The 26,819-nt window shown below is 39.5% G+C and overlaps 1 protein-coding gene across 5 annotated transcripts in view; it reads right to left on the minus strand.

The window, feature by feature from the left end:
* Positions 1-26,819, minus strand: part of SCAF8 (SR-related CTD associated factor 8) — a 139,161-nt gene that overhangs the window by 47,938 nt on the left and 64,404 nt on the right. For 3 of the 5 annotated variants that reach the window (XM_019550046.1, XM_019550047.1, XM_019550043.1), the window contains one exon: positions 22,805-25,171. In XM_019550046.1, the coding sequence (XP_019405591.1) occupies positions 23,481-25,171 (1,691 nt within the window). In that variant the 3' untranslated portion in view covers positions 22,805-23,480. Of the gene's footprint in view, positions 1-22,804; positions 25,172-26,819 lie in introns of those variants that run through there. The other 2 variants (XM_019550044.1, XM_019550045.1) reach the window with 1 other exon arrangement.

The following is a 26,819-nucleotide window of genomic DNA, read 5'->3' on the forward strand; positions in this document are numbered from 1 at the left end:
ACGTCACTCTTTAGAAATCAATTTAGTCTTTCCTTATCTGTACATTTTGAGATTGAGACTGAGTACTCTAATTATGCAATTTCACACCTTAAACAGATGAAGATTTTCTTGAGTCTGAATTTTCTAGGCTATAATGTTCCTTTTTGCAACAATTACTCAATTGTGATGTAATTTAACCTAAATTACTGCTATTCTCCCTCAGTCTCAATCTGCCATCTTTAGGCAGTTCTTGTCTGAGAAAACTGATGTAGTTTATATTAGCATTGTAATATGAATTCTTTCTTCGAATGTTATATTCATGATAATTAACTTGTATAGTGCTAATCATGCCAAATTCACAGAACAATCTTCAAATTTCTTGAGTGCTATCTTAAATGTTATAGCCTGAGTCTCTGAAAAACAGTTTTTAAAGTGGAAAAAACAAAACAAAATAAAACAGAATCTAAAAACAACAACAGAACCCCAAACACCAAAGAACCTTAAAGTGAAATAGTCCATTTTGACTGTATTTTTTTCTGACTGGATCCAGCTGTCAGTCAGAGAATTCCTATCACAACCCTTGAAATAGCTACAGAAATCCAACCACCATAAACTGTTTCTCTATTCTTGCTTAAAATGTTATATTTCCATCCAATTGTCTATGTATTTCAAAACTGTATTTCAGAAGGGTTCAAAATAGAGCAGTAGAAGCAATCTATTAAAATGAGAAGTCATGACAGGATAATGAATCAAAATACAGAACATTTGCCAAATTACTGTAATCTAAGTAATGAAAACAAAGTGGAAATCTAAACAATTGATGAAATTGTTGAATTAGGGCACAAAAGTAATAATTGCAAGAAAAAGTGACTGTTCTAGTAGTCTGAGATGATGTGCATAGCATAACAACTTAATACCACAGACATTCTTGATCAAACAGCCACTTTATTCATTACATGGCCTCACTTGTTCGGCCAGCCCGTTAGCCAATGACTTTAAAAAAACTATACAACTGTTCTTTCACACAAGTTTGATATTGGAGAAGAAAACTAATGGTGAAAATGAAAGATATAATAAAAAAAGGTATTTCTAGTGTCTGAACTGTTGCTATTGGCTATGGAATGGTAAACAGTGTTTTATCAGGTATAATTATTGAGAACGAGGGAAATAATTTAAAACATATGCCCTCACTATTATGGTTCCCATTAGATGTCTAAGGGACAAGGTATTAAGATTCAACCATTATTTTAATGATTAGCTAAATCATGTGCTAGAGGCCTGGCCCTCTAGCACATAAGCTCCTGCAGTCCCCAGTGATTTCAGCAGGGCTTTACATATTAGGAGCATCTGCGTTATCCTATATGCAGTACATTCCTAGAAGAGCAGTTTTATTTTAAAAGAGAACACTGAAGGGAGAGGGAGTTCAACAATTATGTAATTCCTTTCAGATTCTTGTGATATTGGATCTAAAATGTAAAGAGCTTTAAAAAAGGTAGTGATCAGAATTCTGCATTAAATCAGTTGATTAAATACCCGCTGCATTGTGAACAAACATCATACCATAGCCATGGCTCATGTGGCTCTAAGGCAAAAAAATGTTTTGTGCTCCCTCTGCTGGTTCCACATCAGGAAGTAACCAAGTTTTCCATGTGTGTCAGGGGTTTAAATGAAACTCATTAAAACTGCCAGAGAATTAACATTAGTTTCAAGTTCAAATAAGAAAACATTGCCAGAAGTAAAAGGAGCAAAAGTCTGGAGGAACATTTTATTTTCATGTTTGAAATGAAATATGGAAAAAGCTGGGAAATTAAAAAATTAAGATTAGTTGGCAGTTTCTGTTCTTTAAAGTATACAATATAAAATTTCTTTTTACCAGTATTCTGATGCTGCTTCTGAGTATTTGCTGAAATGTACTGACATTCTACCAACTTTCTGTTAAAACTGGAAACTAAATGTCTTCTATTGTTGTTACCATTTTCTTATTTTTAATTCGTTTAGCTGATCTTAAGAACTACTTGATTGTTTCAGATGACAATCAGTGAATGCATTTCTCACTAAAAAGTAAACTGCGTGTTTTCTCACTAACTGGGAAGAAAAGAAAAAACTATCACCAAATTCTAGTGAAGTTTTACATTAATCTAACAAGTTTTCCTTTTTATTTGTGATTCTACCAAAAAGTCATAGAAACAAATGAGGCTTTAGGCCGTCCCTGCTTTTTTTGAAAGTGCTTTTTCCTTCACAGAAGTCAAATATACTTTGCATTTTATTTTTCTCCATCTCATAATAAGCTTCCCCTGAAATCTTAATAATTGAAGGAGTACATATCATGCCCAGAACCACTGCAGCTTGAAAACTCAAAAAATGAAGGAAAATTGACAATACTAAACATATACATGGCAGTCTGCAGTGTTCCTGTGAAGAAGCCACATTTTATAAGCTAGTTTTCTACCATAAACTTAATAAAAAGTGGGTGCAATATACATAAAACTAAAGACTATTCTTACATTCCTCATAAATCTTTTAATTTCACAGCTCATAAACCGTTCCAAAAGCTCATAATGATATCTTATGGCACATGGCTCATAGAGCTCAAACCTTATTCTGTTTAACTAATATATACTGCTCTTAAGCACAGAGCTGTAAAATGCTAACCCAGATAAAGGAAGAATAGAAAGCTAAGTCTCAAATTCATGACAGCTGTTTCCTAACAACAGAAAGAACAATGTTTCTTAGGAAAAGATTATAGAGGATAAATTCATACATAGAAGATGAGATTCTGTAAATGTAAACTAATGGGGCACTAAAACCGATTTGGGCCACAAAAGTTGTAACTTTCAAAAGAAAAGTTTATGCAGCTTTACTAGACTTTACTCATCAAAAATACATGTTCATTGTGGAATCACTTAAAATTTGAAAGGAATACTTATCATTATAAAACTAAATAAAAAGAAGTTATCAGTAACCAGACTTCTTTGAGATGTTACTTATATGAACATCCTCACTGTAGGTGCACAGGCACAACAGCACTGAGCTTGATAAACTTTTTGCCATAACCCATCCCCTTTCTGACTGTATGCTGATGGGATGAGGGGCATCTGCCTGCTCATCTTCCCATCAACTGCAGTCTTATGATGCTTGTAACCCAGAAGAAAGAGGAATGAGGGGCAGACTGTAATGCGCACAAGGACAACATAACTTGAAGAACTCCAGTTAAATAACTCATCTTTTTCCTTAGAGTGACTGTCCATATGCACATCCTCACTGTAAGTGCTTCCAAAACAGTCCCCACATGTGTGGAGGTGGGTCTTGGGAGTACCCTAGACCAGAGATCAGCCACCTATGACCTGTGGAGACTGAATTTGGCTCCAAAAGCTGCACCTTATGTAGACTTTGACAGCAGTGGGGGTCTCTCCTTGCGCTGTCCCACGCTGAAGTTGGGTGCTCAGGGCTTTGATGCAGGGGGCGCTCTCTCTGCTTTGTGCCACAGCCCAGCAGCAGGGAAAACTGGTGGAGGCCTTCCTCCTTGGATATCTCAAGCATATTACAACAACCTTCCTAGGAGCAGGACACTGGCCACCAGAGTCCCCCTGCTTTACCTGTGGCAGGTTAGGATGTTATGGCGTGTAGTTCTCAGAATTAACCTTGTAGTTTTGCTAATGGGTTAGACAATGGATTTGTATAGGATAGCTTGTATATGGATGATCCTGCCTCAGGCAGGGGGTTGGACTAGATGACCTTGGGAGGTCTCTTCCAGTCCTACTCTCTGTGATTCTGGGCTGTCAGGAACTGGTGCCCACCTGCCAGTCCCAAAAAAGAAAAACATTTCTGACCCCTACCAGAGGCCAACTGATGTTGAGACCACAAATGCAGAATCTGCTGTGGACATTTCTACAATTACATAGAATTTAGTGAAGGTAGGAATGTAGCTCCAGGTGGCTACTAGAGTCACTTGGGTTTAGAACTGACCATATAAAGCAGTTCCATCTTTGCACAGATAGACATAGATACCCACTGGGAAAAATCTCTTTGTTGATATTGCTGAATCTTTGGCTCTGTAAACTACGGAGACAAAAATATGGACTTTTAAGACTTAGTCCCATCCAAACAGAAGGTAAAAGCTCTTTTCACACTGAGTATGTATTAGGGCTACGCAAAGTTTTGCCAGCTGTTTTGTTTCAACCTCGAAACAGCAAAATCGAAATGAAACAGAAGGCTTCGAAACAGCCTTGAAACAAACTTTCGCAAGTTTCAAAATGTTTCAAGTTTTGAAACTTAAGTTGGGCTTGCCTGCAGGGAACCAGAAAGTAAGAAGAGGGAGGGGGAAGAACTGCTCTGATATTGACATGTGTAGCTGATCAGTGACTGTCATCCTTCCCTGAGATCTCTTCCAATCCCAGTGCTCTGGGGAGGGATGGAAAAACAGCATAAAAGGAAGCCCCATTTGAACTGCCCTTCTTTCCGTCACCTATGTCACGAGTTATGCTTGCCAGCAACCTAAGGTGCAGTTTCCCAGAAATCCCTGCACCTATCTCCTTGAAAGCTGGCAGGCTTCATGGCCTCAGCAGAGGCTACCATCCTTGCATTTTTCACCCTGCTGTGCCTTAACAGTGTCACCCATGTCACAAGTTTTGCTTGTCAGCAGCCTGAGGTACAGTTTCTCACCTCAGCCTGAGGTGCACCTCTCCTTGAAACTTGAAAGGCTTTGTGACCTCAGAAGGGGCTACTGTGCCTGCACTTTTCACCCCGCTGTGCCTTCACACACTTGTGACACAAATTCTACTTGTCAGCAGCATGAGGTGCAGTTTCCTAGAAACCCCTGGACTTATCTCTTTGAAACTTGGGAGACTTCATGCCCTCAGCAGGGGCTACCATCCCTGCAAGTTTCTTCCAAATCAGCCACTAAATGACAAAGTTATAGGCAGTTTTATGGTTCCCCATTATAGCCTATGGGCAAAATGTCGAAGCAGAGAAACTGTTTTGCTGAAATGAAACAGAAGAGCTGTTTTGAAATTAAACAAAACTCGAAATGAAATACTGTCTCATCAAAACAGAAGTTGAAACAAAATGGTGCTGTTTCACACAGCCCTAGTATGTATAACAATTCAGATATAAAGGAATGAGTTTTGGACAATATCAGCAAGTGAATCTATTGTCGGAGTTGAAATTCAGTGACTAGTTTTGGCAGGAACTTGCAATGTGTCCTCAGAGGTATTTTATCTAGATAAATGGTAATATACAGAGGACCTGCTTTATGGGCTTGGATATCATCCTGCCTAATTATCAACATCATAGCCACCAGGAAAGCTGTTCTGATAAAGCAGGGGCGGGCAATTATTTTGGGTGGAGGGCTGCTTACTGAGTTTTGGCAAGCCATCAAGGGCTGTACGACAGGCAGCCCAAGGCAGATTAATATTAATTTTCTAAACATTTTAGGGGCCCTGCGGGCCGGATAGAATGGCTTGGCAGGCCGCATCCAGCCCGCAGGTCGCATTTTACCCACCCGTGATAAAGTGATGGAGCAATGAGCACACTGCCAGCATGTCAAAGGGCAACCTCTCATATCAGACATATGAGAATCAAATTTAAGTCCCATAATAGGCTGGAGTATTTTACTGGGGAAAATGCTTTCAACAGGCCATTTGAGGAATTTCAAAACTTCTGGGTGAGAACACACATACAAGCCTCAAAGGGACAAAACCAGGCTGAAATGGCATAAACGGGATCCTTAACTGACTTGATGGACATGACCATAAGATCTAGTAAATATTCTGGCATAGAAAAAATAAAGGAATCATCACTGGAGATGTTCCTTTCCCAGAACCATCTTGAGAACCTATACCATTTAGGTTAAGTGCACCAGTTTAGTCCTTTCTGTTGTAAAAATAGGTATCTTTGATGGGGGAAGAGCACTTCTTCTCTATTTTTGAGGGCAATCCAGCATCTGAGCTATGACATACAGTGCATGTGGACCTGGATAAAGTACCTCCCTTTGTCTTGGATCAGAAAGTCTGAGACTAGGTCCAAAGTCTTGAAGTACCCTAGGCCAGAGGTCAGCAACTCACAGTTATCAGCAGAAGGTCCTGCTACTAGAACTGTCCCAGTCATACAGAGACCAACATGATCACTGGGGCCCTATTCTGTCTTGCCCTGCAGAGTACCTACAGAATCAGTTGCAGACAGGAGCATTCCTGACTGCAAAATAAGGATGGCATCATACAAGGAGCTCTGCCATCAAAATGGCAGGTATAGATCCCTGCTGGAAACTCATTTCAGTGATGGTGGGATAAGAAATGGTGGTGTTAACCCCAGCCAAAACAGTGCAGCTGCAGGGGTTAAAGCTGCTATAGCTCCCCACTGAAGCTGGGTTCAAATCCAATTCGCAAGAAGCCCCTTGGTTCTGATCCAAGCTGTAGGGCCAAAGTATCTCACACCCCTAATCTAGATCAACACAGGTCTGCCACAATCACCATGGATTGTCTCTTATAACAACACTCGTGGGTGGCTTATGAAACACTTATGTTCTCCATTCTGCTTTGATTTCTAACACAATAGTATGGAATTCCACATCCTGCAATGTTTAGGCAACCTGTGCCTGAGTCTTTACACAGCTCTATGTCAGGATAAGGATCATGACAGTCAGTGTTGTAAGGGGAGGAAGAGTAGCCTCTCACAATAAGGGACAGGTTTTTCCACCACCTTAGTGGTATTGTCATGACTGTGTCAGAGGTCATTTTCACAGACTAGCCATCTTGCAGTCAGGACTACATGCCTCCAGGTGAAGGATGACCAGCAGTGTCACAAAAGTATAGGCAGGTACATGACCAGGGAGAAAAGAGGTTCTAACTCTCATAAAGGTGTGATGACCAGCAGGGTCAGTGGAATTTATCTGGTGTCACATCATTCAAAGTAGTTTCTATAAAACGGAGTCTTTCTTCAGGAGTTCGGAATTGGGACAGAAAATAATCATTGTATAACCTCTTCCACCGAGGTGCAAAGGAACCTCTTAGAGTAAGCAAAGGGTAATCTTTAACCAAAGCAAAATCTTGAGAAAGAACCCTGAAAAGAGTGAATTCTGCAGGTGGCATAAGGGAGTGAGCTGCAGTCAGATCATACAACCATATGCACTTGTATCTATCACCCACTATACACTGTAATTTTGACCCATGCTGGCAAATCATGAGCCAGATCATTGCTGAAGAGATGGGACAGAGGAACAGCTACTCTGGGGGATGGAAAAATATCTTCCAGATCTTGTAATAACTATTAATAGAAGGTAGAAGACAGATTGTGTGGTCAAAGACTGCTTCCTTCTACAGAACTTAATTCCTTCCATAGTAGATTGCATAGGCTAGATGCAGGAGAAAGAGGAGGGGAGGAAGAGACAGGCCTGGCTCAATATCAAGAATACCTCTTTTGGAGAGCTGGGAAGTAAATCCTCAAGGAACCTAAAATGGCTTTGGTGTCTTGTGAAGTGTCTTGTCTATTTCATACTGAAAATATTATTAAGTCCTGCATGGTACCCTGCACTTTTTTGGGAAACCCAGAACCCTGCATCCATGAAAGACACCTCATGAACAAGTTGTGGCCATCAAATGCTACATCCAGAACCGTTTGTAGGAATGTTTTAGCTATTGTGCATTTCAGAAACATACATGTTAACAGGGCTTCCTTGGATATTTCTCATAAAGAGTTTGTTACACTGGCAATGTACTTGTACATATGGAAGTCATAGGAGGCTAAATGAGCTTGTAATCAGCTATTCAGAACCAGGCAGAAAGTAGGACAGGACACATGCTAGCATGATAACCTCTGACAAACAGGCTGTTGTGCATGAAAGCTCAAGCCTCTTTGAAGAGGATAATCTCTCAACTGCCATCTTATCCTACCTTCTGCCTGGCTTCAGCCTAACATGGCTAATGATCCCTCTATTCAGAACTAGGGGATGGAAACAACTTTCAACTAATGTCAATAAGCTTTTTTGTTTTATGGGTAGAGAGCTGTTGCCTGGTCTTTGAAGTTGCTGCAGGCACCACCGAAAAAGGAGGGCGCTAAGTAGGTATAAAAATATTAACCCACCCCCAGGGGAACTTAATACTTTTTGTCTACTCTTCCCTAAGTTGCAGGGCAAGATGCAGTAGTCGTCTTGACCATGCTGGGAATGTTCATGCATACCTCTTTGATAAGCAAGGCTACATTAGTAGGGCAAAGTGCTGAAATACATAAACAAGCTGGTGGGCAGTCTCAGACTTCCTCTAGTCACAATCTTAAAGGTCTGGGCTGCACACCATATCCAGTCCTGAAAACATTGGAAATCATCATTTAGTCTGATGACAGAAATGCCTTATCTAGTGAAAGAAATAGACAATGGATTAGTTCCTTGGAAGTCACTCAGTCTCAGCTGTGGATCTGAAGAACCCTCTCAATCCAGGGGAGAATTGGCATTAACCTTCAGGAATCACTGAAATTCAAGCTGAAGAGAAGAAAACCTGATACTTCTATCTGCTCGCAGCAAAAGGGAAAGAAGGGGCCCACTGCACTGCACCCTACAGTGATGGGGTCAGAATGCAGGAGAGGTCTTTTAAGGCATCTGGAGGATCTTCTAATCACTGGATTGTTCAACTGCACCTATGTGCTGAGTGAGCTGAACCATGCTCAGACCTGGAACCAGATGCAGACTCGGATGAGCCAACTTGCATCAGCGGTGCAAAGAGACCCACATCCAAAGCCAGGTCTGCTGTTGTAACTATGGGCAAGACCTGGAATATTGCTAATCCTTAAGCAATAAGGCTGACAATAATACTGGTTCTGAAGGCATCCTGAAGTTGCTTAGTTATGCAGGAGAAATACAAGTTAGCTGAAGAGACAGTGATGCTGGTGGTGAGGCAGCAAAATGTGTGAAACTGTGACAACTCCCCCCCCCCCCACAACCAGGAGAAGACAGTAGCAAGAATCTGTCAGGGTGGAAGTCAGTGCAGGAGCCACTGAGGTCATCCTCTACGGTAGGGCGACCATCTGTCCAAATTTTTCCAGGACAGTCTTGGATTTCAGAGGCTGGTCCCTGCTGTGAGGTGCAGATTAAAATGAGTGTCCCAGGTGTGAGGCAGAGTGTGGCCGGGAAGGTAAGCAGTGCAGTGCTGCAAGAAGGTGGCCAGGCAGGCACTGTGGCTGCCCTGTGTGCCTGTCACAGCATGCCCCTCTGCCTTTGCCTCGCCCTACCAGCTGTTGCTGACTTGAGAGGGAATAGGGAAGGGAGAGGGGGCAATATCCCAGATGTCCCATATTTCCAACTAGGACAGATGGTCAACCAATGGGGAAGGGGCCCATGTTATCTGGGGCGTGTATCTTGGGTTTTCTTTGGAGTCAGCTATGGGAGATATTAGCAGAGTTGTGTGCTGGTACACTGGTGCCTGAATCTCTAAGTCAGCAGGAGCAATAATGAAGTATGAAATCTTAGAGCCTCCACAATATACAATGATATCCTCACAGGGTCATGAAATCTTGGAATGCAATATGACAATAGTTAAATATGACCAAGATTGTGTGCCAGGGATCTCTATCACTCCCTTGCCTACCAGAATTTCCTAATTTCCTTTGAAGCTCTTCTACTGCAATTTCTTATCAGTTCTACCATTAGTTGAACACACTGCGCATTGTGTACTTCTCCTACGTTAGCTTTACAATCAAGCAAAGGAGTAAATATTAACACTGCCCTACTGGCAATTTGCAGCGTAAATTATGTCAGGGAGCATGTTACATACAGCAGATACAAAGTTATTGTATCCTTGTATAACTCACCATACTTTCGCATAAAGCTTTAACTGCTCCATAAAGGGCACATCTACACACAACACTGACTGCCGAATTAGCTCCACAGTAAAGTCTCAGCATCTACACACGTGACCCTATTAGGCCGCAGTAAACTAACAAACACCGTCATAAGGTTAGTATTTGTAAACACAGGTACTATTCTGCAGCAGTGCTATTCAGCGCACTGCAATGCACGTGTACATGCTGACAGGGCTGGCTGGAACCTGAGGGTGCTTCAGTGGAGGGGCTGCCTAGCAGCTAGCCCCACAATGGCTCAGCCAGCCCCTCCACAGCACACTGAGCAAAAAAGTGGAGCAGCCCTGGGCTGGCAGGCTAGCCCCCTGACCACTGGGGTTGCTCCAACCCAGCTCAACATACTGTAGTCCCAGGCACACATGTAAGGATGGTGCTCAGGAACATAAACTCCAGGGTGAACTGTGCCAGAGTTTATTCAATTGCATGAGTAGTATATACAGACATGCCCAGAATGTATGAAACTGTCAAGGACTAGGTATAGCTTGAGAAGAAACATGCCACATTACACATTTCCTCTTATTACTGTTTCCAATTCCAGTGCTGAGTGATTAAACTATGGTTCTACTCTAAAAAAAACCCCAAAAAACCAGAACCTGAATTTTCTGTATCAAGATGGTTTGCAACCCAGTATGTTGCAGTGGGTGCTGAATTAAGACGACTCCCTGCTGATTGTGAAGGCTTTTACTTCAAAGAGGGCTGCTTCTCTGATGAGCAGGAATACAGTTGCAAGCAAGAACAACTGATCTGAGAACTGCTACCCTTCCAAATAAAAGCGTCAGAAAACAGCTGTTGCACCTCTGCAATCCTGCTCAATTACAGTATTTTGTTACATACAACACACCCTAAAATAAATCTCACAGTATTTTTCTTGGAAGGTAAATTGTAAACAAATATTTTCCTGGAAACAGTGTCCAGGAAGCGTGGCATCATGACATGCCAGCTGCCTTACCCACACTGTCTCCTGGGATGCCATACCTCCTGGATACTCTATGTTTCCAGAAGGATTTACTTTGCATCCCACAACATTAGACCCCATTCCCTTGCAATGGCAATAGCAAATATCTTAGTTCTTTACTGTAAGTGGCTCTTTCTATAAGTTTCTGTCAGTAAAAGGTTGCTGCTACATCACAAGACTCATCAAGATACTACCAGCAGCTCATTTACTGCTTCAGGCACTAGTACTGCTTATAGTACTCAGCTAAGAGCTACAGTTGAGGGGGTTAACATAGGACTGCCATCTTGGCAGCTGCATGGCATGCAGTGTTTTCAGGTGTGCTTCTTTTTCGGTAAAAAAAACAGTTTCCCCACTTAAAACAAGTGCTCAATTTTGGGGGGCTAATTTTTGAGGAAAAGATGTATGTGAGAAAACTCAGTATTTGCTGCAGTCATATCTATCCCTGGCTACTTTGCAAACCATTTCCACATGGTTGGGAAGCTAAGTCTGAAAAGAATCAGGATTGTATGGCAGGACTGTACCTTCATTAGCTTACTGGGTACATTCAGGAAAAACAACTTTCTATGCAACACTGGATGTCTGCACATCAGATTCAGATTATTCGTTAGCTTCCGGTTAAATTAATATTGAATATTTAATTATACTTCATTTTTAGACATGAATATTCTGACTAATGCATTATTAAAATAGCAAACTAGTGTACATCTCTTACAATGAGTCATGTTGCCAGGATCACAAATGTTACGTTGTTAGAACTATAACCATCTTCAGCAGAGAACTCAAGTGCCACATGAAAGTGTTTTATGTAATTTGCATTGAGAAGAGATTCTTGCTTTGCTAAGAGTTAGCATCCTCTACCGATGATAGTATGTGTAGGCCCTTCTTCCACCCCACAACTGCATTTAACTGATTCTATTAGAGTTGAGACTGCAGAAGAGGTTATGTGGTGACAGAAAGGAAATATAAATATTAAAAGAAGAAGAAAAAGTGGATTAAGTGGTGTTAGCTTCAGGGCCATTTTTTTTCTTTTACTTGTAAACAGATCTAGATGTTGCATGACTCCAAAATATTTGGCTACTTGGTTTAGAATTATTCCAAGCCTGACTCGCCGGATGGACAAAGGCTATTTCACTTATAATAGTCAATCAAAGGAAGGAAACAATGATAGCACTCAGCATAAATTCATACTTCAGTGGACGAGAATAAGGAAAAGACAAGAGCACAGGAGGATGTCACTATTTTAAGGGAATTATTTAGTATTCTGAACCCTTAAAAGTGCAAAACATTTTCACTGACAGGCTGAAAACGTAAGAATTACGTTGTGATCAGTGACCAGGAACTAGGTTGAACAGCCAGTACCAATGGAAACTGGGCAAGTATTTTAAATTCTATTAGAGATAGTGTATTAAAAGAAAAAAAGCCAAACATTTCACATTTATTATTAGACAACAAGAAAATCTTTTCAAGAAAGGATGCCAAAGACATCTGAGAGAGACTAAAGGACATACAACAGTGAGGGTGAGTAGGAAGTAGTATTATTATTGAAGTAATCACCAACCACGGTCAAAAGGGAAACTGGCTGTACAAGTATGGAAAAGACACAGATGCTGGCAGACAACATATTTCTGACATCCATGTTTTAGTTCTCCACAAAGTAGATGACCCTTTAGTTTTGGTCAGACACGGTTCCGGTTTTGGAAGTTCATTCTTGGTCTTGTCCTGGAAATGAAAACCTAGGAAAGGGAATCCAAACTTGGTACCTCCTTGGAAGGAATCTCTAATTCATACCCAGGTTGCTCCACAATGATTGCTTAGAAGTGACAGAATTCTGGTATTGCATAAGCCACCTTGAGCCTTTCTGGATAGGCAAGGCTATACATCTAACATCATTAACACCACAGTCCAATTCCTGTCCATCCTTGCAATCTCCATTAGATTTCTGATAAAGCTGAACTGGTGATGAAATAGGGGTCTTAATTTCCATAGTGTAGATAAACCCTAATGAGTAGAAACATTTTATAAATTAGCTGCAGAAGTGTTCAAATAACTCACTATTCTAATTTGGATAGTTTGTATAAAATTAAGACAATGGGTGCCACCAGAGCTGGTAAAGTAATAGATCACTACACCTTTGGTACACAACCAATATTTAAAGAAAGGAAGAATATAGTTTAGTGGTGATGCTTGCATCAGAAAGGACAGAACTTGAATTTAAGACAGTGGTTTTCAATCTTTTTTCATTTGTGGACCCCTAAAAAAATTCAAATGGAAGTGCAGACCCCTCTGGAAATTTTGAATGTTGGTGTAGACCCCTATGAATTGTAAATGTAGGTATTCACATACTTTTGATTGATCATGGCCATTTCTCATAGGCCCCTTAGTCTGCATACCTCCAGGGGTCCACAGACCACAGGCTGAAAACCATTGCTTTAGGATATTAAGAGGAGGGAAAAATTGCACATTTAAGTAACATTTATAAAATAAAGCAAACAGTGGGTGGGTGGGGGAAGAGGAACAGTACTATAACTAGTTGGCATGTCTACTGCTCTTTCTACTCAAGGATCTCAATATACTTTCCAAGAGTAGTATTTTGAAAAAATAGGTTCTCTCTTCCACCTTTCCCCCCTCCCCTTCATGGATAGATATACTGAGTTAGGAAGGTTAGAACTCATATTGTTAAACGTGACTTCTAATATGCATGCTGCTCTTCTTTGGATTCCAACTTTGTAATATGAAGAGCCTGACTGTAGCACCCCAAAATAAAAAACTTAAAATATCTGGTGCCTAATAATCTTAAGTCCGAAAGCCCCAGTTTAGAACCTATTTTTGATACAAGCACTACCAGGAAATAGGCACACAAGAATTATGTTGTATTAGCAGTACCCAGGTCAGACTCCTACTTCTTTGCTTTAACCGGATCACCATGGAACTTTCGAGGACCCAGCAATTAAACTTCATGAGGTTGTTATTCCTTCCTGGGCTGAAGTAAATATATATTTTCACTGAAATGATACACTGTATAATTTTTATGTTATACAAAAACTTTAATATAATTTTAAACATCATTGATTTAAAAAGTATTTTTGTTGCTCATCATCATCATCTTCCTATAAACTTATCAGAGAGAACATTCTTTCATAAAATGATGCATTTCAATTTCTCTCACTTATTCCTCACAGTGATTCCAAGGATAAAGAGCCAATAGAATACACTTACAACTTTATTTTGTGAAGTTTAGACATTTTAAGGTGGACAACTATTAAAACTAATTTGGTCAGACCAAAAGGTAGAACTCTCTCAACATGGTCAATTATCTTGCCAGAAGAAATCACCTTTTCAGCAGGAGATAAGGAAATAAAAAATATCATGAAGCACACCGTCAAAAGCAGCATGCAGGTTAGCCTCTACTGGACAGTAATGCAATACCTACCCCAGTATAATTTTGGGGGAAAAAAAGATGAGAGAGTGCATCATAGACAATCAGGGTTGGAAGAGACCTCAGGAGGTCACCTAGTTCTCAGAGCAGGACCAGCCCCAACTTTATGATCCCAGACCCAACTCTTATCATCTCACCTCATCTTAAAATCTTTCAAGGATGGGGACTCCACAGCCTCCCTGGGTAACTTATTTTAGCGCTTTACTACTCTGCTGGTGAGAAAGTTTTTCCTAATAACTAACCTAAATTTCCCTTATTGCAACTTGAGACCATTGTTCCTTGTTCTGTTATGTGCCACCACCAAGAACAGTCTGCCTCCATCCTCTTTCAAACCCCATTTTCAGTAATTGAAGGCTGCTACTAAATCTCCCCTCAGTTTTCTGTTCTCCAGACTATATAAGCCCACTTCTCTCAGTCTTGCTTCACAAGCCAGGTGCCCCCGCCCCCTAACCATTTTGGCTGCCTTCTGCTGGACTCTCTCCCACTTGTCCACATCCTTTCTATAGTGGGGGGACCAAAACTGGACACAGTACTCCAGATGTGGCCTCACCAGTGCCAAATAAGAGGGTAATAATCACTTCCCTTGATCTGCTGGGAATGCTCCTACTACTGCAGCTCAATATGCCATTAGCCTTCTTCACAAGGGCACACTGTTGGCTCATATTCAGCTTACTGGCTACTATAACCCCCACAGTCTTTTTCTGCGGAGCTGCTGTTTAGCAACCCTGATGAGGGTGCACTCCATCCTGTCTTCCAGATTGCTGATGAAGATGTTGAACAGAACTGTCCCCAGGACCGACCCCGTGGACACACCACTTGATACTGGCTGTCAACTCAACAGTGCATCATTGATTGCTATCCTTCGAGCCCTTTACAAAATACTGTTTTTAAAATATGCCATTCCTGTACTATTCTTAAAGACAGGTACCATATTTACATTTTTCCAGTCATTTGGGACCTTGCTTAACCTCCAAAAATTCTCAGATGATAGCCAACAGATCTGAAATTACCTCAGCCAATTTCTATAGTACATAGGGTGCATCCCACCTGGCTCTGCCAATCTAAAAGCATCCATCTTCTCTAAGGAATCCTTAGCCTGTTCTTTCACTAAGGTAGGCTCTTTATTTTCCTATCTTTGCCGCCAACAGTACTTGTCATTTGGTAGCTGACTTTATTCATGAAGAATAGCGTAAAAAGGCATTAAACGCTTCAGCCTTCTTGTATCACCTCTAACTATAGTTCATTATGGGACCTACGCTTTCTTTAGCCTTCCTTTTACTTCCAGTATAATTGTAGAATCCCTTTTTTATGGTCTTTTACATCCCTTTCCAACTACATCTCAAACTGTCCCTTAGTCTTCTTGATTTTCTCCCTGGATGCCCATGCACTACTTTTAAAATCTCAATATACTTAATAAGATGACCAAGTTTCCACTTTTTGTCGTTTCCAATATCTAACGGTATAACAGAAATTTATTGGGGAGGAGGGGAGGTGGCAGCTAATGGAGCTGGTATCTGGTTGCAGGAGCAGGGCAAGTAGTTCTTTTGATACACGGGGAGGCAGTGAAAGACTGAGCGCAGTCAAAGGCAGTTGAAGACTGACATTAACTAAAGAGTAAAGAGAAGCATTCATTTGGAGCAGTTTCAGAATAGGAGGGAAACTGTTACTCTGAAGCACTCAGAAGTTGTTATACTCTTAACTGCTTTGTGTGGAGGGTTGCAAGTAAGCTAAATGCCCAAACTTTAAACCTGAATGAAGCAAGCTGGAATGGTTTTGTTACATTTCTAGTGCCAGTTGTGCACACATAGCCCTTACAGCACAACAGCTGCTGCCCCTTTTCAAACTGCTTCAAATGAACATATGTCCTTGTCCACATGTGGCATTAAAGTATCAGCTTTTAGGTTCCAAACTTAACAGTCCATTAAAATAAATGGGATAGTTCACCGGGAGCATCTTTACATAGATGCTTATTCAAATGTTCCACAAACTCTGGCAGAAATATTGACATTCTGCGATAAAGTAGAATTTTTTTGAGAAACTAGAGATTAACCAGCACACTTGTAAGCAGCAGGCAATAACAGGATTTACATCTAGAATCTGAAGAATTTACTGAGAACTGGAACTTTCAGAATTGTTTTGCAGACTTGTATTCTATGCTAGTACTATCTTGTTGAATAGAAACTAAACTAAGAAGCTGCTATGTATAATGGAAGATTAGTACAATAGAAAGAGAGAGAGAGAGATGTAAAAACTTTGCATATTTGCCTCTGAATTGAGTGGACCATCCTTAGTAATAAAAATTCAGATTGGTGGTTTAGGCAATTTTAAAAAAAAGGCTTTTTCACTCCTAAATACATTTTTCATTTTGCCTTCCACACCGTAGCTTATATTAAGTTTAAATATACTCAGAAAAGAGGTGAATAAAGATGCAATAAATTGTACTTAGAGCCATGAGCCTGGTCAGCACTTGAGCTGGAGAATCTAAAAAAAAAAAAAAAAAGAAACCTTCTGGTTTTGGATGCATAGATTCCTCACAAACAATGTATTCTTCATTCTTTCAGTTGGAGCTCTGTTTTGTTCACAAATCTAAAAGATTAATTCTTGTAAAAATGTTTTTAAGTTTCTTCATGTTATTACAGAAATAAATGGGGATGATACTGACATCTGAAATCTCTGGTTTTGGGAGCTAGTATTTTCACAAAGCAACTACCTTTTAAGCTGAAATGTCTTTTTTTTTTTTAGGAAAAACATTTAGAGGGGGAAAAAAAAGAAAAAAAAAAATCAGTGCAGATATTCAATGTAACACTAAACATGGAAAATTGTTTTTCATGGAATATGTCACCAAAATGTATGCACTGATTTTTCTTAAAAGTGAAGGAAATTGAAAAAAAGTATTTATGTAATATTTGAGGCTGTATTTGTTCTCCTCCAATCGGAATAATAAATTATAGTTTCTTCACAATATATGGACTCTATTATACTGTTTGCATGGAGATTCATTAACATGCACTGTTCAACTATTTTATCTTTTATTAACATTTAACACAAATTTGTTCCATATATTATTTGTAATAAACTGGATTGTTTCAGAAAATGTTTTGTGATCATATAATAAAAGTCCCAAGCGCAACATAGTGAAATATAATGTTTTGAAATTTGGGATGCAGCAGAACCTTAATTCTGAATTTCACAAAATTTTGTAAAAGTAAAATCTCAACCAAAACACTGAACTAATTATGGGGTTCTTTTCCATATTTAGTATATGCCAAATACAAATAAAGCAGCTGAATTTACTGGTAGATTTGTCTAGGAATCACTAATAAAGGGTTATGCTAGAACCCTCTAGTTTATGTTGACAAATATTATTAAATCATTAAAATGCTTTATCAATGGAGATCTGAGAATATACCATTAGTCTTATCCTTTACTAGATCCCAACAATTCTAATAGAAATTCAAAGTGAAAACCATTAAAATGCATTTAGGTATGACTCACTGAGTTGTATTAGTTTACTTAGTTATTGTAAGGAACCTTTAAGTTTGTGCTCACATTGTAGCAGGAGGCAGCTATGCTGCATTCCTGGACATTTTCAACTAAAAACTGTTTCAGTTTGAATAGAAAGACAGAATCTGAAATAATTTTCTGAAGTAGAAACTCGATGAACATACCTCAACATTAAAAAAAGTGATATCCTAAAAGATAATGCTTACTTTGAGGTTACAAGGCACTGTCAATGGGCTTTTAGAATGAAATGATGACAGTGAGCATTGTTACAATAACTGAAAACAATTCATTTTGGCATCAATCTTCACATTCCAGGAGGCACTCAGTATTTTGTGGGAACTAACCCTTTGTTAATGGATGGTAACATGACCAATACAGGATCCAACACTGCAACTCTTGCAAAGGAGTTCACACACTAAGTAGTAACCCACTGGGAAATCAGAGACAGATGCAGAAGTCCGCTGCTTTCATGGGCCTGGCCCGTCTTCACCGTGGCAGCACTGTGGTTTCACCCTTGTTAAACTCTTGTAAAATTAAATTTCTCATTTAGTATTTCTTGCTGATATTAATGAAAAAAGCCCCAAAACATTTTCCAAGAGAAAAATTCAGGCACTGATCACAAGACTCTCCTCCACCCCAGTTCTCAAGCATGGCCTCCCACCCAATGCTGTGAAATACCTGAATTAGCAAGTCTGTTTCTACTTGTCACCTTACCGGCTAAGGGCTTATCTATAGTAGAAGTATTTGCATTGCTGTAGTTACACCAGTATAACCACAGTGGTACAAATTCCTAATTACTGCTGTGCTGTATACAGAAGACACCACCTGGCACCTGAGTGGTATGCCTCAGTATAAAAAACAAGGTCTATTTCACTGCCTAGCAGTGTCAACCAAATACTTCCAAGATCATTGGATAATTAGCAGCACTAACCCTCAGAGTACATTAACCATGTTATGTCAGATATACAAAGAGAAAAGGCTACAGTTATCAGCCAAACAGTATTAAACAACAACCTGCACAGAAAAGTTTGACTCTTCAGAGCAAAATCCTTGAACCTTAAAGCTGTATAACAAATTCTCTTGTTTAATTCTTTAGAAAGTGCACAAATCCATTTCCCCCTTTCAAATCTTTGGTAGTTTCATGTAAAAAACGGCAGAAAAGTGTAATGTTCAACTACTTCGCTGTTTTTCACTTTGCAGGTTTATACAGAATAGAAAAAATATTTTAAAAAATTAAGGCAAATAATTTGTTGTAGCATACTAACCTCTGAAAACTGCTGAAAAAGATTCTAATAAACTACCCTGTAATCTCTTAGAAACCCAGTTCAGACTCATTTAATGGATATCAGCTGCTATGTCAGTTGACTGCAACTTTTTAACGTTTGATCTTTTCTTCACTGTAAAATGTCATTTCTGAACTTTAAAATGATAACCAAAATTTAATTTGATCAAGCATTAAAAAAAGGATGGATACTGTGTATGTGCTAACTGTAGTTAACCCCACTGTAAAAGAATGCCTTCTACATCAGATTTTCTTTAAAACAGAAAAGCAAGTTACATTTAAGGCATTCTGTCCAAAAGACATTTTCTCTGCCACTGTACCAGGTTTCTATCATATTACTAGAGACAGATGAATACAGATATACAAGATGGAAAGTCAAATATGAATGTGAGAAGCATTTCCAAACTCCAAAAGCAAAAAAAATTAAACCAGGATGTTTCATGGATGGTGAATAATCAAGAATCTGATTTAAAACCAGAAGATGCCAGTCTCCCATCAATAATGCTTTCGCCTACTCTGAAAACAGGCATTCAAGAAATAGAGTGCATTTTCATGTACTCTTACTTAAGTCAGAGTACGCATTGCTTATCTTAAAAAAAAAAAGTACTTGCTGTATACCTAAGAGGCTAAGACTGATGAAAAATTTAGATGACAGAAGAGCTCCTTGCCCTTTATTAAAACAAATAAAAAACAATCCTATTTTATAAGCTGACTGGGCTTACAAAAATCACACACAAGCAACTCCCACTTAATGCTGTTTCGTTATAATGCTCATTTTAAAACTATCTGCTTTCACTTAGCGTTCAACAAGTTTCATTATAAACCCTCGTGGTCACCATCTTTGGTCATTAAAAACACTTGCAGTCGCCATCTTGGATCATCAAATAGTTTCAGTTTCCCTTAAACGCTGAGTTTTTCAGGAACCAATTAAGAGCGCTAAGCAGGGGTTGCCAGTATATTCTTTTCTAGCTTTCGTTATTAAAATCCGAAAACAAATGTTACTACCACTATGTTACTTGCTTCTAAATGCTTTAATGGGAAGTAAATACAGAAATTTTGGGGCAAAATGAGATTTAGCAGAAACCCAAAATCAAGAAAATGAATATGCTAAATCTTTTCAGGAATATGGAATCCTTGTATACTCTCAAATTTAATCAGCTACGTCCATCTCAGGCAGTACTACCTCACAGTAACATATAAGAGTCCACAACCTTGATTATTAAAATCGGCCTGGTCACAGTAGTCTGCCCTGAGAGATAACAGTGCAGGACTAATGCCATAGGGCATCTAAAAAGGTAATATTTTTCAAGTCTGAACCGATGCAGTTAAGGTTTTCAAATGACTACGTGTAGACACAAATTAACCTCTGCTCTTTATAAAACTGGCTACAGTGATTGGGAGGGGGGGACCTAAACATTTTTTTCTATGCTCATAAAAATGCAAAAAAGCCACGTTAAGCTCCTCTACTTGTTGTACTGCAGCTACTCTCTTTCCTGTCAAAATGCTAAGTGTAGATATTCTGTTCTTGTAAGAGGGTATATCTTTTGTGAACTTTCAAAAAGACTCAAAATGTTCCAGTGACAAGATTAAGCAGCTACAACATGCTAGCTTTATTGGCTAATAAATATGGTATTTAAGATCCTCTCTGTTTCTGAATACTTTGCTCTTGATACTATTTTTCTGTACCAGACATTAGTAAATCAAAAAAAAAAAAAAAAAAGGAAAAAGTTCTAGCTAGAAACATGATGCAGCTAAGACTACTTGCCATACAATAATCTTTTATTCCACACAATCAGTATAGTTGTTGAAATGGTAATGGTACACTGTACATCTGCACTAAGCACAGTAGCCAATTTATTAACATTTGAAAGACATTTATATAACAGATTTAAAAATTAACTAATAAATACCTTAGTTTACAGAACTGCCAAATAAATTATTTAACCTCTCTCATCTTAATGTTAATTTCCCTGTACCATCCTGTTGCAAGCAATGGGATGTACTCCAGATCTCAACTTAAGAAAAGGCAAGGGAGATTAACTTTGCCATCTTGTTGCAACACAATAAAATGAGAAAAGCAAAACTATGCAAATACCTGTATTATGGAAATTTAGCAGATCCACGAGGATAGCCTCTTCATTTACAACTATTAATTTAAAAAGATCAAAGATCTAACAAACTAAAAATAAAAGGAAACAACTAAAAAAACAATACAGTTGTTTTGGACACACAGAGCTCCTGAAGTCTAACAGCCAAATAGCATACCAGTGTCATACTGAGAGGCACAACACCAATCGCATTCCATGATGCCAAAGCAGTTTGCGTACAAAGGTACTTTTATCTTAAGTGTTGCAAATCCCACCTAAGCTGAGATAACCTGGTGTCCAAAATGTTCACATGGTTTGGTACATACTATTGCTTATTTAAATACAAATGAATCTCAATGTTTCCTAATATTCCCAGTATTACTGCTTGTATGGTACGCGTAAGAGCTTTTAAGGAAGAGTATTTTCATTTAAGGAGGCAGCTTTTGTGGCCTCTAAAATTAAAATACTGGGAACTGAGAAAATGAACCATGTCATCACAAAAACGATCAAATATAATTTCTCTTAAAATTCAATGTATTCTGTACTACATTCAAAAACTCAAAACACATCATCATACTTTATCTCTATGGAAAAAAATTAAGCATGATACAAACTACTGATAAACTAGTATTCTTTAATGGTAAGTGACAAAATTCTTATTTATCCGAATTAAAAATTTTCCATTCTGCAGAAGGAAAGTGATTTATTGTAACCTACTCCTCTTACATCCTATTAAGAAAGAAAAATATCCCTCTCAAAAGCTAAGTTAAAGGATGCTTTGGGTTTGAGTGCAATTTAGAAATAGATTTGCTGAAACAAGAGAGAAAATGTACTGCAAAAGGGACAAGTTGAAAAGCTCTCATTGCTGTATTGCCAAATTTCCACCACTAGTTTAAAAAATACACAAAACAGGTGAAACAGAAGAGAGTAGTGCTACTAATTTACCTAGGAGGCCAATTCATCTCAACAGTTTAACTCAAAGGTTCTATTTCGATATTAAAGCCACCAAAACACAAAGCCCACTTCATTTCTGTTAGAAAGATGTAGATTTGTTTTTTAAACCAACAACAGCTTTTACTTTTCGTGCAACAATTCTGGACTTTAGAGATTCACTGCAAGCAAATAACCACAAATCACTTAAATGCTACCACTATCTCTCCAGAACACCAATTACAACAAAGACAATGCAAATATTTGCTTCAATTTTGACTTCATGCATAGCTACATCTTTAAAAGTAAGCTAAAATCCTACGTATAAACATTACAGTGTATCATGTTCCACCTTCTAAAAGTAATAAAAGCATCACATAACTACAAATGTGAGAAAATATATGCAGGCTTGATTTATTCAATCAAATCAACTTTATCTTACTACCTAAAGAAGGTGAAAGATTTTTTAAAATATTTTTATAACCTACGTTCATTTCAGTTGTATCAAACTGTCTACATTATTCTGTGAGTGCACATACATGCACACACAGAAACAGTGATATCTACATACACTTTACACAAATATTTACATACATGTTATATACATAAACTAATGTGACTGCATGATTTTCAGTATAAAAGCATATGCTTCTTTCTAGAGCACATAATTGTTGCATTGGTCTCACAAGAGTCATATAAACCTTTTGCAACAATTAGCTAAAGTATGTACCCATAGCTGATTCCAGGTATTATAGCTTGCAGGTTTTAAAAAAATACAATGCCTAGAACACTGTTATCAAACAAATATGTTTTATTGGCATCTAAAAACAAAATGCACCCAACATTAAAATGTACTTTTTTTTCATTTTTTAACCCACTGCAGTACGAGGAACAAATCACAGACACTTACTTTAGAGGAAACAGAGACTATAGTGTCAACTTTACAAAATCACTTTTAATCTCTGTATTATGCTCCTTAAATGACTGGGACTATTATTTTTTTGGTTTTTCTTACTGCCAAATTGTAGGAACGTAAAATATCACAGCTTTGTCTACGCTTTAAAATTCTGCAACCTAAAACACGGACAAGATACACCAGCACCTGTTTCAAGTATAACAATTTCCATAGCCAACCTAATGGTAGTATCTAAAAATTTCCATTTTCTTCCATAGGAAGTCTTTATTTGACAAGCTGTTATTTATCTTTGTGAAATTAAAAGCAACTGGGGGGCACACATTTGTGTTTGACCAGAGAAATAAAAAACGTTTACCTACCATGTTCAAATTAAGAACAGTGGTCTATACAAGTCAGTTGTACAGTTATTTAAGTGAAAGATGAACATGAACATCAGATTAACTTAATTCTGGCAGACAAAAGTGAACTTTTAAGGTCCAGTCAGCCATTTATCTATTACAGAGAGATGACAACTTTACAAAAGGTATCTTTTACCTACTGAGTGATGATTATGTCCCCTCAGTTTCTGTGCTTTCTACCACTGGTTCACTTTCTATATCAGCTTCTGTGTCACTCTTCTCTTTGTTCATCTCGCCTGAAGATGCCAGTTTTTCATAAAGTTCTGGATCGTTCTGAACTTGCACAGTTGGTGGCTGACTTTCTGTCTCTGTATTTTCACCATTTACCTGGGTCATATTCTCAGCTTTGTGTTGAGAAGTGGCCCCTTCAAAATATTCAAAAACCCTTGTATGTGGAGGGGGGATCCAGTTGTTCTGCATTCTCTCTCTTCCAAATCTGTTTCCATTCACTTCTCTGCAGAAATTAAAATCTCTGTCATCCCTATCCCTCTGTCTTTCCCAGGGTCTTCTACGGTCATCAAAATCTCTGTGAGCATCTTGTTCATATCCTCTGTTCCAGCTGGGACCACTCCTAGCATCAAACCTGTAATTTACATGCCGAAACCTCTCCCTGTCCTCATGAAAGCCTTTAGGGCCACCAAAGATAGGAAAGGCATGATGTTCTCTTTCATCATAATCTCCTCTCTGTCCCCAGTGTTTGTCTGTATTGAAACCAAAATGCTCTCTTCGACCAAGACCATCTAGACCTGGTCTTCCATAATTCTCTCTCATATCTGCATGTGGTCTTGCAAAATGTTCTCTTCCTTCTAGTGGAGGTCTTCCTAGACCCTCTCTTGGATCCACTGGTGGTCGTCCAGCAGAATCCCTGACATCCACTGGGGATGGCCTATTAAGATTCTCGCGGTTTTCCACTGGAGGAAAACGATAATCTCGGTCTCCTTCCTGTTGAATGTTCTCACCACCAAGTGGTAGTCTTTTCTCTGCATTAGAAATGGGATCAATATTTTGTCTCCCAGGTGTTCCAAAAGGTCTCTCAGTTTGATTAAAAAGATCCCCCGGAGGAAAAGGACCTCTAGGTGGTGGATGAAGGGATGGGTCAAGGATTGTTGGAGGAGGAGGGATATTGCGCTGTGGTGGCATTCCAGGTTGCATTAATGGAAATCTTGGTCCCGGTGACTGGGGTATAAGTCCTAGACGGATATCTAAGAGGGGCATTCCAGGCATCCTTGGACTACCAATATTTAAATGAGGCATGTTATGAATTCCTGCGGGATGCTGCATTGCCAGAAGTCCAGAACTATTTGAAATATTTGGTGGTGGCAATCCCATAAGTCCAGAACTATTTGAGACATTGGGTGGTGGTACTGCCATAAGCCCCGAGCTGCTTGAAACACTGGGTGGCTGTACTCCTGCCAGAAGTCCTGAGCTACTCGAGATGTTGGGTGGCAGTAGTCCAGAGCTGCTTGAGACAATGGGGGGCTGCACTCCAGGCATAACTCCAGAGCTGCTTGAGACAATAGGTGGTTGTGGTCCTGGCAAATGTCCAGAACTACTAGAGACATTTGGTGGTGGCCCTCCTCCTGCAAGCCCAGAGCTGCTGGAGACGCTGTGTGGTGGCAGTCCTCCAGCAAGGCCAGAGCTGCTGGAGATGCTAGGTGGTGGCACTCCACCTGCAAGCCCAGAGCTGCTGGAGATGCTGGGTGGTGGCAGTCCTCCAACAAGCCCAGAGCTGCTGGAAACACTGGGTGGCGGCAGTCCTCCGACAAGCCCAGAGCTGCTGGAAACACTGGGTGGTGGCAGTCCCCCTGCAAGCCCAGAGCTGCTAGAGGCATCATTTTGGACTGAAATGCAACAAACAACAACAAACCTATGAGTAGACAGAAATGTTAACTCTACACAGTTTTCAGCACAAACTCTAATTTCCATTCATTATTCAGCTAACCTATACTTAAGCTGTAAATGGACAAATGCAAATCTGTCATAGTTCTGGGTTCTTACCACAGATCATTTTAATCAGTGGTGAAGCCTGGGCCCTTCATCATGGAAACTATGCATCTTTACATAGTGGGGGAGTGAAAAGAAATTTCAAGCACTACTAAAGATTACAAGATAGACATTGCAAGAAAATATGTGAATGAATGCTTTAAAAATTACACTAAACATTGATGCTACTTTCTGGCACCTTTGTTTTTCACTCCCCCCTGCCTTAAAATACTCTTATTTGGCTCTACTGGCTCAGATTTACCCATTTAAACAGAAATGTGTACAGGATAATTTCTTGTACATTTTCCAGTAACATGAATTATTGGAAAATGGCAACTAATTGATGGTAAAGAGATAACTATTGCTGTTTAAGGGCAGATGCAGACTGGTAAACTAGGCACCAGATAGACCTTAGGTGGAATTTAGATACCTAAAACAGAAAGAGAGATTTAAAATTACTCCTGCTGCACAAGCAACAAAACTTGTTAGATGCTTAAATTCATCATTACCATGCATGCAGACTACGACTTCCACCCCTGCACAGAAGAACCTTAGTCTGAGCAGCTAGACACCTCTTTTGAAATTCAAACAGGAGGCAGAATAGCATCTAAATTCCACTTAAGTTCCCCAATAAGCCTAGTTATATAGATGGTGTGATCTGAGCATACTTAACACACACCAACAATATTAAGTGTAGCAGTCAGGGTCACTTTATTCAGAAATGGCTGGCAGCAGCAACAGCAGCACCCATATGGTTATAGAACTCACTTCACAGGTGTAACTCCAGGAAGTTCCTGCTGCTTCACCTAGATTGTCTCCTGGGATGCCACACTTCCTGGATACTCTGTTTACAGGAGGATTTACTGTCTCTCACACAGTCAGATTCTGGGGACAAAGCTTTGTGTTCTATGCAAGTAAGTATGATATTTGCATAAGCTTAGGCATGTGCTATAACAGGGGTGGGCAATTATTTCGGGCGGAGGGCTGCTTACCAAGTTTTGGCAAGCTGTCAGGGGCTGCATGGTTAGCCCCGCCCCACACCCTGGTCACCACCTTGTGACCAGAAGTCCCACCCCCTAACGCTTGACCTTTGCCACCAGAAGTCCCTCCCCTTGCCCCCAAAAGTACTCCTTTCAAGCAAGGGGTTTTGCCACCTCAGAACCAGAAAAATACCAAATTAGATTGTAAAAAGTAATCATCTACAACATTCATAAATTTGATTTAAAATTGCTTTTGTCCTGATTTACATGTGTTTGTGTACTGTACACAGAGGTGACTGCACAGTAGCTTAAAATGAAGTCTTATTCTTGTATATTGTGGGGGGTGGGTATGGGGGGGAAGGGTAGCTAGGGTTTGTGTATGGCAGTGCAAGGGGAGGCATAGGTACAGGTGTATGGAGGGGTGTGCATGTGGGACTCATCCTATGAACAAACGAACGAACGAACAAATACACACACACACACACACTGCCCCTGTGCCTACAGACACACACACACGCACCCTCAC

The sequence above is a fragment of the Crocodylus porosus genome, unplaced genomic scaffold (genome assembly GCF_001723895.1).
Source record: "Crocodylus porosus isolate Cpor-Errol unplaced genomic scaffold, CroPor_comp1, whole genome shotgun sequence".
In the NCBI taxonomy this organism is placed as follows: Eukaryota; Metazoa; Chordata; order Crocodylia; family Crocodylidae; genus Crocodylus; species Crocodylus porosus.